General features: G+C 43.0%; 1 protein-coding gene across 2 annotated transcripts in view; it reads right to left on the bottom strand.

Annotated features, from left to right (window-relative positions):
- CSMD3 (CUB and Sushi multiple domains 3) overlaps positions 1-15,369 on the bottom strand; it is a 581,291-nt gene extending 565,922 nt beyond the window's left edge. For both annotated transcript variants that reach the window (XM_077782368.1, XM_021546425.3), the window contains exon 1: positions 15,007-15,369. In XM_077782368.1, the coding sequence (XP_077638494.1) occupies positions 15,007-15,184 (178 nt within the window). In that variant the 5' untranslated portion in view covers positions 15,185-15,369. The remainder of the gene's footprint in view (positions 1-15,006) is intronic.
- Between the last annotated feature and the right edge of the window lie 1,364 nt (positions 15,370-16,733).

Below are 16,733 nucleotides of genomic sequence, written 5' to 3'. Positions count from 1 at the left end.
ACCAATGATGCTGTGTAATTTATAACCAAGCACTGAGTAGTCAACACACCTTCTAAAACAGTTACTTTCCCCTTGCATTAAGAAGCAGCTGCCTTTTAGATTAAATACATCTATTATTTAATTATTCTCAGAAATGCCCCTCAGAAGATTAGAAAAGAAAGTGTAGAAGGTTATTTGACACACTGTGCTTAGAGAATGTAGATAGCAGACTGTAATTATCCAAATTGGAATTCAGCCAGCAGATGAAAGCTAATAACAATCTTCTATGAAAAATACCATGCAATCTTTCAGGACCAGACATGTCAGCAACATCTCATCTGAAACATGACAACTGCAAGAGCTCAGTGTCTCTAACATTTTGCTTGTAATAGTAATTTAGTTCAAATTCTAAAAAATGCTTTTAAGAGAAACAGCACCATTTCCTGAAACTCCAGTAATATATTTTAAAGTCTAAACAGTCTCATTATGCCTCAGAAATACTATGAAAAGTGCCCCGATTTAGAAAATATTTATGGTTCTTCTGGGTAGCAGAGAAGGCAACATATACAGGCTGCTCTTCTCCTGTGGTTTTTGGTCTTTGGTTAAAGCTGTCACACCAGAGAAGGGAATTCTGGATATAGGTCCATTAATCAGAAAAACTAATCTTTTTAGGTTTAGTCATTGTGAACATGCAAAAATTTCTTGACAAGGCTCACCACCAAAAGTTATTAAGAATAGTTTACCACAGGATAGAGGGAAAGATCCTTTTATGAACTTAAAGATGTTAAAATATAAGCCATAGAATAGGTGATGATCACTTGCGTAGATGATGAATCAAAAGTGGGGTTGCTGCTTTCAGATAAGTGATGTGATCAGTTTTCTTCACATCTCTATCCTCAACAGAGTAAGAAATACGCAGGGAAATTTGCTACACTGGACATGTTAAGATGTTTTGGATAATCAAATGATGCACCAATGTCAAGGTACTCCACAATGTCCTCACAAAATCAATAGGTGTGCAAACGCAGAAGTAGGCAAGTTTTAGAGATTAATATGCATATAGGGAAATATAACTAAATGATACCCGCATGATGCTGAATTTGGAACTCGGAGTTTTGACCTCAGGCACATCACTGAAATTTGTTTGGAATTATTGACTTAATATTCCATGGCACTTCCACAATCAGGAAGAGTATGACAAGGAGAATGAAATCTACTCCCTACAAAAGACACTGATGCACCCCTTTCTTGAGCACTGTCCGGAGTTCTAATCTCCTTATGTCAAGAAAGGCAGAATGATATTAAAGAAGATACAGAGATGGGCAAATAGCTGTTCTTGGAACTGAAATAGTTTCTTCATAAGGAAAAATTAAAATTCCAGGTGTCTTTTTGGAGAATGCAGCAGTCTGGAAAGAAGGTATCAGAGCAGTGTGTTTCTCATTTTCATTCAGGATATTTTCTTTGAGTTTTGTCAGTTGTTGCTGTGGGAACCTTGGAGAAATGGATTTCATTCGCCCAGCAAACCACAAAGGCAAAAATGCTAGAGGACATTCTGTTTCCTTGAAGGACCACTATCATGTGTGAAAGCTGTTCTACAGGCACAGCTGTGTGCCCTGGCTGGGGCACAGAGATTGTGCGGAGCCGGAGCAAGGATGGGATGTCTGAGTCATCCACCCTAAGCAATCTCTGCAGAGCAAATACTCTCTAGTTTTTCAGGTGGCTATAGCCTGGGCAAAGTGGGGAAGATTTTCATGGTGGGAATGAAAATTTTAAAAAAATTGTAAGAAATCTCTTCCAGAGAATCTTAAAAGACTCTATTCTAAAGTTGGCAGATAGTGGAGTTTCTACATTACAGAATTTGTAAATTAGAGTCCAGACAATGGCCTTTCTCTGATATTATCCTCTGCTTCCTCCACCATTTAATGAAGAAGAGTTAAGCTTAAGTACACAGTATTAGGGCAGTGGAATGATAATTTGGATATGTTTTGTTGGTTGAGATTCTTTTACCATGTCAAGTCAATAAGAAATTTCTTCTATGATAATACCCCATTATTATATTAAAAATAGTTTATTGTATCTGTTTATACATACTTTGCCAGAAAGGTGTCTCAAAAAGATTGAAAAATTGAGGTTAAGTTAAAGTTTTAAGCATCACTGGCTGCCTTTACATTTGCACAGATAATGCTATATTTTTCTTCAAATAATTTTTTTGTCACTGCTGTCTCTATGGATGTCTGGAAGAAAATATAGCATTGTTACAGTTTAGTATTTCCAACACAAATTTCCTTTTTTTCCTCCTTTCAAGAATTTATATATTTAACTGCATTGTGAAAGATTAGACAGATAAAGAAGCTTTCAGCAGAATCACAATACAGGTAATTAAGGGTCTGTCAGCATTTCCATTATGAACTCCATTTAGTATTAAGGGCTTAGCATTTTTCCATCATTTCAGAAAATGTCAAGCTGAAAGCTGGCATGCAGATTAGCAGCCTGGATGCAAATTTGTTTACACAAAATATTTAAATCTGCTCAGCTGTTTTAGATTTAGAGATCAGCCAGAAACTTTAAACTCTCAGGGCTCCTCATGTGTTTCTGCCAAATTCTAGACCAAATCAGTTTAAAAAAAAAAAAAGTGATTGGTTAATAAACTGTCGACTCATTGTCTTCTAAAATTTTCATATTATTTACTTTTAACTTTAAAAAGGATTTTAGATTTTTGGTCATCTTGCAACTGTAGCCTTACTGCTGCTATTTTTATAAATGAATGATGAATTAGAATAGGATTTGAAAACTATAATGAAACCTGATATTAATCTTCTCATCTGAAAAATTGTTTTTGTTGACTCACTTTACTCTCATAAGACAGTGAACAGAAATGAATGAAAGCCTGTAAGGTTTTCAAGAGTATCAATAACTTATCCACATAGCTCTAATACCATTTTAGGGTACTGGCAAAAAGAATCTGGTGGAGTTCAACTGTTACAGCTTTTCAGTTTCATCAGTTCAGTTCCATGCAAGATATAAACAGTTTTGTAGAGCTGTCACATCCTAAATAAACTCCTCTGTATTGAAATGAGTATTTTGCTTTTTAGTATCAATCTGCTCTGTTCTGCTAAAAGTCAATGACAAATCTTCAGTTCAGTGAGGACAAGCTCTAAAATAATCTACTGGTAAATATTTCAATAAGGTTATAATTGAATGGATGATCACTCTTCTCAGAAGTACACTTCTCACTTGAGAAATAAGAAGCTTTGAATAGGAAGACTTAGGGCCACAAGCAGTGTGAAATAGAAACACTCTTAGGAACATTAATTGAGCTATCAATAGAAAAGAAATAAAAAATATATTGTCATGTAGGAAAAAAAAGACACTAAGTTTGTAAAATACGGAGATTCAAGTAGGTAATGCTCATATTTTTAATACTGATAAGAGATGGGAAAAGAGGAAAAAAATCAAAGATACAACTTCTAAAAAGTGCACAATCATCCATGTGTGCCAGACAGAGAATAGGAACCTTGCCCAGAGCAATCTGAATTAAAAGCACAAAAAAGGTATGGTAGAAGAAATAGTGGAAATAAATTTTGTACACATGAAACATGGAGGAAGCAGATGAGTAGAAACAGTTGATCAAATAAATATATCCATATCAGTTTGGCCAGAGGATGTTTACCTACAGGACACTGTGTATTATCTTAATAATGCAAAATATTAAAACTTGTCAGAATGAAGAAAATGTTCTTCAGAAAACACCTCAACATTGCAATGCAGTTTTGTTTTCAGAAGTGATGATTCAATGCTCATTGTATTGCATACAATATTCTAAAATAAACTATCCATTCTCCACACAGTTACCTCAGATTTATTGTAAATTCCAGGAGGTAATTCATGTTTCCTTAATAATTACAGTGGTTCTGATGAGCAGGTTCTCTCCTTAGCTGGTATCTCTGGCACACTCTGACTCTTAGATTTGTGTTAACTCAGCTGTCAATGGATTTCAAAGAGGGGACGAATACAGGAGGCCCCAAAGGGAGCAATTTGGAACAGCACCTTTCCCAAGTCAGATACCCAGCAAATTCTCCTGACTTCATTGGAATACACAAAGTCAAAGGGAACACATGTAAGGGTGCTGTGTGTGACAGCATCCCTACAAATCTAGCCCTGTTTTATTGTATGTGCTTTTTTTTTTTCCTCCTTTTCTATTTAATTATTTTATTATTCTACAACATTATGTTCAATCCAGAGTTCCAATAAGTCAGTTGTGGTTATCCCAGAATGATGATATTTAGCAAAGAATTAATATGAGAAAAAATAGATCTGTAAAATTTCACTTACCACATCACATGAACAGTTTAACTGTATACATTAGAGCTTGAAAAACCAAAAAAAAATATTTTGGATTTCAAAAATATATCAAGTGTTCCAGTTTTAACTATCTGATTCTATACTGTTCATTTATACACAATTCAGTGTAAGAATATCTCACTATCAAACTTTGGACTTTTTTTCATAATGTGTTTTGAAGTTTTCTTCTTTGGGGTGAATGGATATTATTTTGGTTACCAAACAATTGGGTAAACAGGTGCAAGATACTTAAGAATAAATGAAAAACCACTCTTCCAATCTTGCCTTCTTGAAGATGATATAAAATTCAAAGAACTTCCTGAAAAAGTTAGACTAATATATGACTCTAAGGCTGGGAGGATATTTCATTTCCTAGCATATTACCCTTACATGATTATTACTTTGGGTCAAGAAAGGACTTTACAAATTACATGGAAATTGAAGAGAACTTTCTATATTTTTCTGCAGGCTTTATGTTATTGGGACTTTTCCAGCGGTACTTGTGGAGTGGGAAGAGAATTTGGGAAGGGAGCCCAGAAGTGCAGAGGAGGATGAATAAATTCAGAAAAATTACAGGAGCCAGTTGATGAGCTAGATTTGAGTGTAGTAAAAATATATGGATAGAGCTTAGGAGAATGGTGGGGTATTTTATGGGTAGTCTAATTTAAAAGTAGCTGAAAATAGTGTAGAAACTCATACATGTTTCAATGGACTGCAATTGTAGTACTAGAAAGATTTAAGAATTTTGAAACATATCCTTAGGAAAGTTATGGAGGTAGGCATTCAGGATTCAGCAATGCCATTGAATTTGTTCTATACTAAACATGATTCTGTTGCTCATTTCTATATCAGATAAATAGCTTTGCGAATCAAAAGTTTGTCAGTAGGTTTTCAAAAAGACTGTGTCTTATATGGTTGATTGGTGCGAATTTCCACTACTGACACTATAAATGCCAATATATTTCAGTATATTACACCAATAAAAACTCTCTAATCAGGTGAGAACTTTTGTGAGCACTCTATTGATGCAAAGATTGCCCTTTAATTATGAGTTATTAAGTATATACATTTCTTCTCTTGTGGCCATTAAAACTGCCATGTCATGCATGGCACTCATCACGCAGCACTGCTGGATTAACAGTTGGACTTGATGGTCTTTGAGGTCCTTGCCAAGCCTCCCAATTCTGCCATTCTTTGCAACAAGCATTGCTCAAGTCAGTAGGAGTCATATAATTGAAGTGTCAGCAGAGACGTATTCAAGGGAAATAACAGAAGATGAGAGCATAGTCATGAATTGGGCAGAATTCTTCCTGATAGAGGACACAGTTACAGATGCCTGCTACCAGGAGTGCTGGTGTGTCTGTGTTCCTTCATGCCCCTGGAGATGCAAGAAAAAAGCATCTGTTACCACAAAGCCAATGGACATGATTATGTGAGGTGGCCAAAAAACTATTCTTTTCTTCCCCCAGTCTTTGTTTAACCATGTAGGCTTCCCAAAAGTCAGGGTTTGAACTTTTGCTTTCCACTATATTTCAGTTCTTTTGATTTTGACTCAGCATATCAGATGTCTTTAAACTAAGTCAGTGGCAAATACAAAGGATGCGTTAGAAAAAAAATACAATAAAACTAACATGGAAACTTTTCAATTTTCATGCTTTGGTTTTACTAGCTAATTCAGCATTTTCAAATGTAACTCCATACTGGAATATATGATAACCTGATACAAGTAAAAACAAATTGCATTTATAATTAAATTTGAAGTATTTTAAACTACAATCTATTTTCTTAAGTCCTCCTCGTTCCTCTGCAGCCATTAGTAGCATTGTGCAAATTCCAGAGTGCTTTACTAGAAAACAACAAAAAAAAAAAAAAAAGAAATCTCAAAACTAGGTTAAAACATTGCTGTAATTCACCATAAATCTTGACTAAAAGAGGACTATTCTGGAGTTCTAAGGACTACACTTGACATTATATTAGAATATTATCATTACACTGAATCCAGTGGACTCATCCTGAGGACTGATGTGACCATCAATGAAATGTGGAAAGAGCATTTTCCTACTGTATCTAAATATATAATTTATTTTCCATTAATCATAAACAATTTACTTGTGTAATCCTTAGGTCTAAAATTCCATAAGAGCTTTCCAAAGATCACTTCTAATTAAAATATCTAGCATATATTGTGAAATACATGACTTCTTTTATAATTAATATTTATGAAACAAACAAAATATATGTACAGAAAGTTGTAATCCAAAACTCAGTAAAAAATGAAACAAGAAAATCTACTCTCAGAGATCTTAGTCTGAACTCTCCTTTTGCCTTCAGTGGGCTCAAACCACAGTTTAGAGGTTCTTTTTACATCCTGTTTTATAACTTCTATTTACCTGTGAATCAAAGCTCATACAAAGAAGCAAAAATGCAACTTTTAGTATAGGCTTTTAAAATAATACTTTTAATTAGACTAAGCTTCAGTTCCCAGAAAAACTGCACAGCAACTAAGAAAACTAACTATAGCAGACTGTGAAGTTTTCATTCTGGATCAGATTAAATAGTGGAAGAAAGGTTTTGTAATTCAAGTAGTTCCATCTCAACACTATGTTCGATGACAATATGTGTACTTTGCATTGATGTGGCTCATTTTCACTAAGGACTCCAACCTACACTGCAGGTATCTGCTTGCTGGGTATGAAAACTGCTCTAGGAGGAGATACTGATGGCAGAGGGTTCATTTTAACAGCCACTGAAATACAGCCACCTCTGAGATATGTCTGTCTCTTCAGATGATAATACCAGTATTAAAATAAACCAGAAAATAGCACAGAAATGTTCACTTTTTGTAAACTTGAAAGGTAATTAGAGGTATTCAATCTACTAAAAACAGTTTACAGGAACTATATTTGGTAAAAAAACCCTAAATCACTAGGAATAAATATGAAAGTCAATTCTTAATTTAAGTTTTTAATTATTGGTTTTAGTAACTAGTGTTTTTTCTTTTCATCAAGCTTTCCTCTTAACAAGTACTCCTAGATATCATTACTATCACTCTTCTTTTGTTAGTGAAAGCAATTATGTATTATAGGGGAACTTCCTTCTATATCTATTAGGAATATACAATAAATTAAGAGGAAATAGATAACTTAGGAAGCACATAAGTTTCAAGTTGTTACCTGGGCCTTTGTAAGGTAACAATGAAGTTTGTTGAATTTCTTCATACCATAATCAAATATGTGGATATAATTTCTACACATGCATATTATATGTATACATATTTGCATGAGAATGAAATCAAACAAGTTACATGCATAAGGTTAATAAGATACATAAATAGGGGAAACAGACAGAATAGGCTTCAAGGTCAGAAATAGTGCTTAAATAGCAGTATAATCCAAGTAATCAACTCAGTCGTTTCTGCCTCAAGCCTCCAAAATCTTTCAGTTCTATTACAAGGACAGTCTGTGCTATTTACAGGCCTTGGGAGATGAGAATTCATCACCCCAGGAATGCTTCCGTGGTTAAGTTACAGTTATTTTTCTTATTTCTGTGATACAACACAAATATGACACATGACGCTATGAAGGATTTTGTAGAATCCAAGGGAAAATGGGCAGTCCATCTCTCTGTGTCTGTGCTGGCTGCATCCCATGTTGTTTTTCAACAACAAAGTTCTTTCTATAAGAGAAGCAGTCCTGCTGGAATCCCTTGTTTGCCATTTGCCAGTACCCTGGGGCTCACCCTCTATGAGTAACACTGTTCCTAAATCTATAAACTTACCCAAGTAAGATTTCAGACCCTGGGAAGGACATGATGAATTCCCACTATTTCCATCTTTGACATTTACAACAGTACTCAGCATCTGTAATGCTGAAATTATGAAGCCATACTAAATCTTACACATTCTGTGAGAACAAAGCAATGCAACAATGATTGTAAATCTGCCCAGGAAAGGCAAACAACTGAATGTAAACAAGTACAAATGTAAATGGTGTGTCTCTGCATATATGTGTATTTTAAATAATCCTCCTTATAGGCCAATATCCTTCTCCATTCTACTTCCCAGAAGATAAGATGGATATTGGGAAGGAGACCTTCAACATTTTCTCCTACTATTTTTTTTTAAGAAAGGAGTATTAAAACTGGTGCATTACATGTCACACCCTGTTCTCTTTAGGTCTAAGATAATTGCCAAATATGGTCCCTTGAATTTTAGATAAAGACAAATGTTATCCTTTTTTTGTAAAGAAATCATACCATTTCTTTGACAAGGAATCATTCTTCTGTAAAGTTGATTAAAAGACATATATCTAAATCTTCTACAAGTTCAGTATTTTTGCAATAAACTCTACCATGGAAATTACATAAACAAAATTATGAGTTAAAATTTATAGCCTTGCAATAATTGCTTTTATCAAACGTGTCTCTGATTTGTGACTTAAAAATTGCTTTTCCAAATATCTCACATAGTAAGAGCTGTCTTAAAAATGTAGGGATTTAGGGGAAAAAAACCAACAGCTTAGACCAAGTTGTCTGTTCTCTGACGGTTCTTTCCTGGAAATTGCTTTGTAGCAACTGGTAAGCTAATTTCCCTCAAAGGCTTTGTTCTGTCCTTCCAAGCTTAACCATTATGGTCAGAAGCACAAGCTGAATGATATGCACCAGCAGGTAGGTGAAGCTGAGATATCACAACCCCATGGAATTAGAATTGTAGTTTCCTATAAGTGGGAAAAAAAAAAAAAAAACAACCAAAAAAAACCCAACTAAATTTACAGCAGCTCATAAAGCCTTTCTTATTCCTGCCATTACAATTTATCAGATTCTGTAGAATTAAAATTTTATATTATTTTATATAATTTATTATTTTATATAATTTAAATTTATTTTACAGATGCTTTTTTAAAATTTATACTGTTTCTCTGTGTCTCAGTGTCATAATGATGGACTCACTTGGCCTTGCTTCAGAGGTGCTAACATGTCCCCCAGACTCTTACTTGAGCCTGAAATTGTAAATGCTCAATACCTCTGAAAATCAATGTCTAAGACAATAATTTTATAAAAAAAACCCTGCAACACAAGGCTGTCTTATTCTTCTGAACATTTTTTTCTGAAAAGTTGCTACAATCAAGCAAATTGAACCATCCCCACAGGATATGTTAAAACTTTTTCAAATTTCTCTGAACAATTATGTGATTTTCCTTCTTGTTACTGGATACATGTACATTAATTGGTTTCAAACCTCAGATTTTGTGGGTAGACCTTCACATCACCTCAACAACCAATTTTATCACAAATGTTCATACAAGCCAGTGCTTTCAGCCAGATGAAGAGATAAAGAATGCAGGATTTTTATGAATGCCATGGTATGGAAGAGGGAAGGAAGGCAAGGCAGGACGAAGCAAGGGGAAAAGGCAGCAGAATGAAACACAACGGACAAATGAGAGGAACACAGGCCAGTCCAGGCCTTTCAAATGTGATGTTTCAAAAGCAGCCTGTATCTTAGGAGCTCCAAAGCTGTTGGCTGCTGAAATCCAGGACGTGCTAGTCACTAGACTTGCTGTGTTTCTCCAGTCACTAGCCTGCTGCTAATTGTGATGGTTGGAGATAGAGGACACTAAGCTAGATGGGCAATTATCCTGCTAGACTTGTTGCTCAAAAACAACCTCCCCATCCCCCCCCTGCTCCGCCCCAAATACAAACAAGCGGAAAAAAACACCGGTAGACTACAAGTTTCTGCTATGTGTCTGCACAGGAATCTTGGAAAAGGAGGATTTTTGATGCACATCCACAGAATTATTTAGGTCTCATGCACTGGTGCTTGCAAATTGAGATGCTGATAATGAAGTTGAAGGTACAGCTTGTCCCTTTCCATCCTGTATGGCTGCCTGAAGTGCTCAGCCTCTCGCAGAGGAACGGGCTGGCTGTGCTTAGGGAGTGAGGGGCTATTGCTGTGCCGAACAAACCAATCAACCGACCACCCTAGAGATGCCTTAGACTTGTCAGCCGGAGACGTGCAGGAGTGACCGAGATAAAGTAAACAAAGCCCAAGGGTACGGAAGGCTGTCAGGAGGACTGGCCGGAGGCGCGGACACCTCCGGGCCGGTGCCGAGCCGGGCGCGGCTGGAGGCTGCCCGCGGGCAGCGCCCTCCGAGCCGGCTCCGCCTTTAGGCTGCTGCCGCTCACAATGAAGAAGAGGAAAGCGAAGGTGAGGCTTTCCTGTGCCCTTTGCGAGTCCCGAGTGGCATCGGCAGGGAAAGGAGAAACAGTCCCTGCTGTGCCGCTGGGAGGGGTCGGGTGCTTCTTCACTGCTGCCCTGCAGGAGAGGAGGCGGAGGAGCCGAACGCTAAGCGGGGGCACAGCCATGCCGTGTCTTAGCCTGAGAAAGGCGGGGTGAGAGAGGATAACTTTGCCTGCAACCCTGAAGAGCTGCGTAGCTTGAGAAAGCGGAGAGTCGCGGTGCGCAGCCCGCTGAGCACAACCAGCCCTGTGTCACCTGCGGGGGCTCACGGCAAAAAGGCACCCTAGAGCAGGTGAGCGGGTGTGGAGGAGTTGGAAAGGAATGACGACGCTGTCCCTGCTCCAGTCAATGTGTCCCTGCCCCCGTGCATGAGTACATACACACAAACGTACGAACTAACACAACACACACACATGCACACAAAGACGCAGCACCGGCATCGACCATCTGGATATGAGGAAACCTGAACCTGCTGTTACCCTCCCGACCATTCCCGCCTCGGGGACACAGCCAGCATCTCGCTGCGCCCACCCGTGCCCCACTGAGGAAAGCCATCCGCCAGTAATCCCACACCCATCGTCAGGAACACCATAAATCAAGTGCCTGGGAAGGAAGCTGTGGGGAGGGGCTGGCAGAGCAGGAAGGGAGCGGGATTGAGGCTGGAATGAGGGAAAAGGGAGACTGCAGAGGTGGTTAAAAGAAGCAGGGCACGCTCTGTCCCTGCTAAATACTCCCACATGCCAGGTACCCATCATTGGAGATGGAAATGCTTTTCATTTTCTCATCACTTCTCTTGTCAATGAGCCGTTTAAAATCTCAGTGCTTCATCTCCCTTTTATTTTAAAAGCTGCCCTTGTTCCGCTTGTCACAACTGCAAGAGGGGAACAGAGGAACAGCAGCGGCAAAGCTTCATTTTAGCCAGGCAGACAAAAGTCGACCTTGGTGCTCTCTCTCTTGGAGAGACAGCCAAATAGAAGAGATGGAGGAATCTTGTGGAATCTGGTCATTTTGCTTGACTTTCTCTCAGATTTGCTTCCACTAACACACTAACAGATCGCAAGCATATTTTTTTTCTTTTCTCTCTCTCTCTCTTTTTTTTTTTTTTTTTTTTTTTTTTTTTTTTTTTTTTTGGTGGAAGGAGGTGATAAACCGAAGGCGTGCAAGTTCTTTCCTAAATCCTAGGAGGCAAAGCTCATGCTGCCTAATTCTTCCCCCTCTTTTATGCCCCCTTCCCCACTTTCTGTAAGGGAGTTGGACAGTGGAGTTTTCCATTCCCGACTCCTCTAAACTTGGTTTCTATCTCCCTTGCCTTAATGGTGCTTCTCATTTCTCCCGTGATGTGAGGAGAGGGAGCTTTTCTGGGTGCCTCGTTGATCTAAAGGGAAGAGCACAGGATTAATCACCGCCTGTAACAGACCAGGAATCACTCTGATTGGCCTTTTCTAAAGGCTGAATCGTTTGTTTGTTTTAATGCCTTTCATGCCACTCAGTTTTCAGTGGTGTATTTTCTTTGGTTTTTTTACTCTATGCCTGTTGAAGGAAGATTTTTTTTCAGATGGTCCCATGGCATAAAGGGGATAATGTATAAGCAAGATTTTTCATTAAAAAAGGAACAATTCCTCTTTACTTAGCTCTTCCTATCACCTCTTCCTCAGCAGTTCCGACAATTTCCTTTCTTCCACCTTCTCCTGCTTTATTCTCCCTTTTCTAACCCCTTTCAAGTATTGTTGAAGGTTCAAAAGTGTCATGAATTTATAGATAAACACGAAGGATTTGTTTTATTCATATTAATATATCCATGGAAAGCCTAATTATCCAGATATGAACATGGTTCCTTAAGCATTCTGGGATAGTTCAACACCTGCAGTGATGGGAGAGCTGTGGATCAAGAATGGGGAAATGATGACAGGACAATGACAAAAATTGGAAAAGCCCGAGATATCAAGCAAAGCTATGGAAGTGGTCTGGATGACAGGAATGACACCAACAGTTTGGGTGTTATGATGTGGTGCTGGCTGTTCAGTAGAAGTGTTTAAGCAAGGAAAGGTATGGGCTAGAGCTTGCAGAGATGGGGGTGAGGTAAAAAGGCCTTGCAAGGCAATGGTAGACCAGATGTAGGATCTGGGGAGTCGTCTTGCTCCCAATATCTGGAATGTTTTACATGGGCAGGTATTCATTCATCCTTTGACTCTGCTTTCTGGGGGCAGGAGCTGTGTTGACACAGTGGGAATATAAATCGAAGTAAAATGCTTTCATTCACAGGAGCGGAGAGAAAATTAAAATAAACGTCCAGAATAGATGCAGTGCTGCAGTGAGTGTAAGACAGCTCTGTAAGGCTTGGCTGCCCAGCGGAACCCACATCCAGAATGTAAAATCTCACCGCCTGGGTCGGCAGTTCTGGGTGAACCGCCCCAGTCCAAAGGAAGTCTATGGAAACTGACAGGGTCGGCCACCGGGGAAGCTTAGGCCCTAACAATGGGAAGAAGGAGAAGCGGCCAGTTTTGCAAAGCTTTTCCCCCTGTTTCTTGGGCTGTTTCTGGTGCTTCATCGCAGCTTTTGTCCTCTCTGCCCGGCGTTTTTTCCTTACCCCACCCCCAGGGGCAAGCGGCGGCTCTCAACAGGTGCTGGGGAAGCCGCTCCGCTGCGCGTCCCTCGGTCGGCTGCTGCCGCCCCGCGACGCGCGCTCACCACGCAGCCGCCGCGGAGCCCCGCTCGCCCCGCTCCGCGCCCGCGGAGCCCCGCTCGCCCCGCTCCGCGCCCGCGGAGCCCCGCTCGCCCCGCTCCGCGCCCGCGGAGCCCCGCGCGGCGCGCCCGGCATCCAGCCCGGGGCTGGCGAACCCTGGCACCCGGCACCGAGAGCGCGCTAATGGCAGAAGGCAGAACCAGGGAAAAGAAATGCCCCCAAGGCCCGGGTCGGCGCTGCCAGCGAATCGTCTCCAGACGGGGGCAGAGCGCCGAGAGCGGCTCCCTTCAATAGATGCGAACAGAGAAAGGCTGCCTTTAATTACAATGTGCATAAACGTCGCAGGCAAGCCCCTTGGATACCCCGCGTCAGGATAACGCGGCATGAGGTAAAAGCCCTCCAGACCCTCCCCGTGAAACGCGAATTGTCTTTTTCAACGCGATGCAAATGGGGGGAAAAGCAGCTGCAAAGCTCTACAATAAACTGTTTCATCCAAGCCAGCGCCAGCTCAGGAAGGCACGCCTTGAATGCCACCCCCACAAGACACCTCCTTCCCACCCGTGCCGGCAACCTCTGTAGGCGATAACCAAGTCTAAAAACTCGGAGAGGATCGATAATGTCTACTAAATATTCTGGGAGTGTATGAGTGTGGCGGGGAGGAGGGATGAGGATGAGGAGGGGGATAAAAGGGTGATTAATCGGATATTAATCACTGGCCACAAACAAGGGGAGATTATTTCGGGTAGGCAGCCGACTGTGGGGAGTAGCAGAATAGATCCTTTTACTGAAGGCACGCGTGATGGGATCGGCACTTCACTGTTTAGCGATGCCTGTGTAATTCTGCAGGTGCACATTATTCAAGCCACATATTTCTTCTCTCTGTGTGTAGCATTTCCCTTAACTGTCTGCAAGCACAGACTTAGTGAAGATATTTATGCCGCTAACTAGACATTTCCTTTTTGCCCTCCTTTCATGGACCCAGACGAAAGAAGAAATCAAAATAGCCCCTGCCTCGGAAAAAAAAAAAAAAAAAAAAAAAAAATAGAGCCAAAACCACCACCCAAACTCCCTCACATACATCAGAGAAAAGGGACCAAGGGACGGAAGAGAAAAGGTGTCGATCTGTCGATCTTTGCACCCAGCGACAGACCAAGGCTGAATTACCAACGCACCTTTCCGACAGCCTGGGAGCCCTGCATGTACAGACAGCTGAGCGTGAAGCGCATTTCGGGCTGTGAGACGGCTCCGCGTACGCTGGGCTCCTCCGTAACTTTCCCCACGCAACGGGTTAAGCTAATAAGTGCATCGATACAGGCATTCCCGCAAAGATCCCGCTGCTCGACCGAAAACCAGAATTGTAGGTAATCCCCCCGCACACCCGGCACTAACATCATCGTCACCTTAAAAAAGTGAACCAGTGGGATTTGTTTGAATATACACTAGTTAGAGGCTATATGAACCAACTCACGTCCCCGTTTGAGCATACTGCAAGAATATTTATTGAGCCCCAGCTCAGTCACTGCATTGAACGCCAGCTCTGGCAAGCAAATACATTTCCTATCTCCAAAGAGAGCTCTGAATCAACTCCTTCTTTCCTCCCCGCCTTAGCAATCGTTTATATATTTCCATTGCAAAGTACCAAGGGCAAAAATATAAAATAAGAGATAAATATATTTTGAAATACACCTTGATACAAGGCGAGAGCTTGCAACGCCCTGACAGAAAGCAAATGGACCCCTAAAAATATACCACTCAAATACTACCCTACCTTTCACACACGAAACCATCAATAAAAAGATGAGGTTCCAAAATGTAAATCCACTTTTAATCTCCATTTTCTTCACCAGGATGAAGTCCAGCCGGCCACATTTAGTACATCCCCTTTCCCAAAAGTCTGCTAATTTCGATTCCTTTGCACGGATTTCCCCTCTGCAGATCCCTTTCATATTATTCTTGAGAGCTCCTAATTCCTATTCCTCGGCCAGGCGCAGCGGAGTTGTTGCTGTTGATGGTGCGCGGTCACAGCTCGGAGTGAATGGTGTTTCTGGGATACCACAGCAACCTTGACGAGGACTCAACCATCTCTCCAACGGGGGCACAAAGTCTCAGCTACTCTCGATCGTGTCTTTTCCTCCCCCCACCCCCCCGCTACCCCAATTCCCTGCACAGCCGAAACCCACCACAATCCTGCCTCCTCACAGCATCCACCGGGAGCCACGGGAGAGCACCTCAAGGCTCATACGCTCTCTCCGATAAACTCCAAACAGTATTTGCAATTGAGACTCTCCCCCCACCCCCTCGTTCCCTCAAGAGGATCAGTTCTGCCTGGGAGACCGGCTCGGGAGATAGCGGAGTGGCGGGATCCCCCCGCCGCCCGGCGGAGCCTGGGGCGGCCGGCGCGGCGGGGCTCGCCCATCCCGCGGCCGCTCGGGCAGCAATCACAGCCTCGTTATTGACCACGCACGTGCGGTGCTCGGGGCTGCCATCGCCACACCGGCTCGCACACACCGGCTCGCCCGCGCCTTCGGGCACACACCCCGCGGCAGCGTGCGCGGCCCCCGGGGATGCGCAGGCTGATTGCTCTGCGCGGGGACACTAATTACAGGCCGTGCGCGGGGAAGCGGCGGGCACAGCCCAGCTCCCCCCCGTGCGCGCAGCTGAGGGGGCCCTCGCCGCGGCGGGCGGGGGCTCCCGGCGGGGCGGGCCGGGCCGGGCCGGGCCGGGCCGGGCGAGGAGCGGAGCGGAGCGGAGCGGGGGCGGCGCGGCCGCGGCTCCGCCAGGAAGAGCGCTGGCGCCACCTACCGGCCGCGCCGCCGCGCCGCCGGGGCCGCGCCGCTGCGCGGGGGCGGGGGCGCTGCGCGGGGGCGGGGGCGCTGCGCGGGGGCGGGGGCGCTGCGCGGTCCCGCAGCCCCCCGGCACTGCCCCGGCCTGGGGGACTCCAACCCGGGCATGGGCTGCCCCCGCTGCCCGGCCCTCCACCGCGCCAGCTGCGCCGTGCTTCTACTGCGGGAAGCTCGTGGAGGGGGCGGGCGGGCACCGCCTGCAGTGCGGAGGCGCGCGGAGGCGCGCGCGTGGGTGGGTGCGGGGGTGTCCCAGGTGCGCGGGGGCGGTGGGGGCGCATTGCTGCGCGCAAGGGCTGCGCGCGTGTGTCGGGCCCCGCAGTGCGCGCGGGGGAGTTGCTCCTGGGGGCGGAGTGTGTGTTTGGGTGCGCGTGTGCCCGTGGGTGTTTGCGCTTGCACGTGTGAGTGTCTGTGCGAGCTCGTATCTGCTGCAGCGTTGGATGTGAGTGCGTGTGCGCACGGGCGGCGTGTGTTTGTGCGTGTGCCCCGTGTGCAGGCGTGTACAAGAGCTTGTGTGGTTCGGTTTGGGTGTATGTGCACACGTGTTTTGTACATATGTGCACACTTCTGTGCTTCTGTGACTCTGCACGGATTCTTTCCAGTGCCTCTGCGTATGTGTGTGTTTTGTGCATGTGTATTTGTGTGAACGTGTTCT

This window comes from Lonchura striata, chromosome 1 (genome assembly GCF_046129695.1).
Source record: "Lonchura striata isolate bLonStr1 chromosome 1, bLonStr1.mat, whole genome shotgun sequence".
Lineage (NCBI taxonomy): Eukaryota > Metazoa > Chordata > Aves > Passeriformes > Estrildidae > Lonchura > Lonchura striata.
The sequence above is the reverse complement of the archived record's forward strand: the minus strand, read 5'-3'. Positions and strand labels throughout refer to the sequence as shown.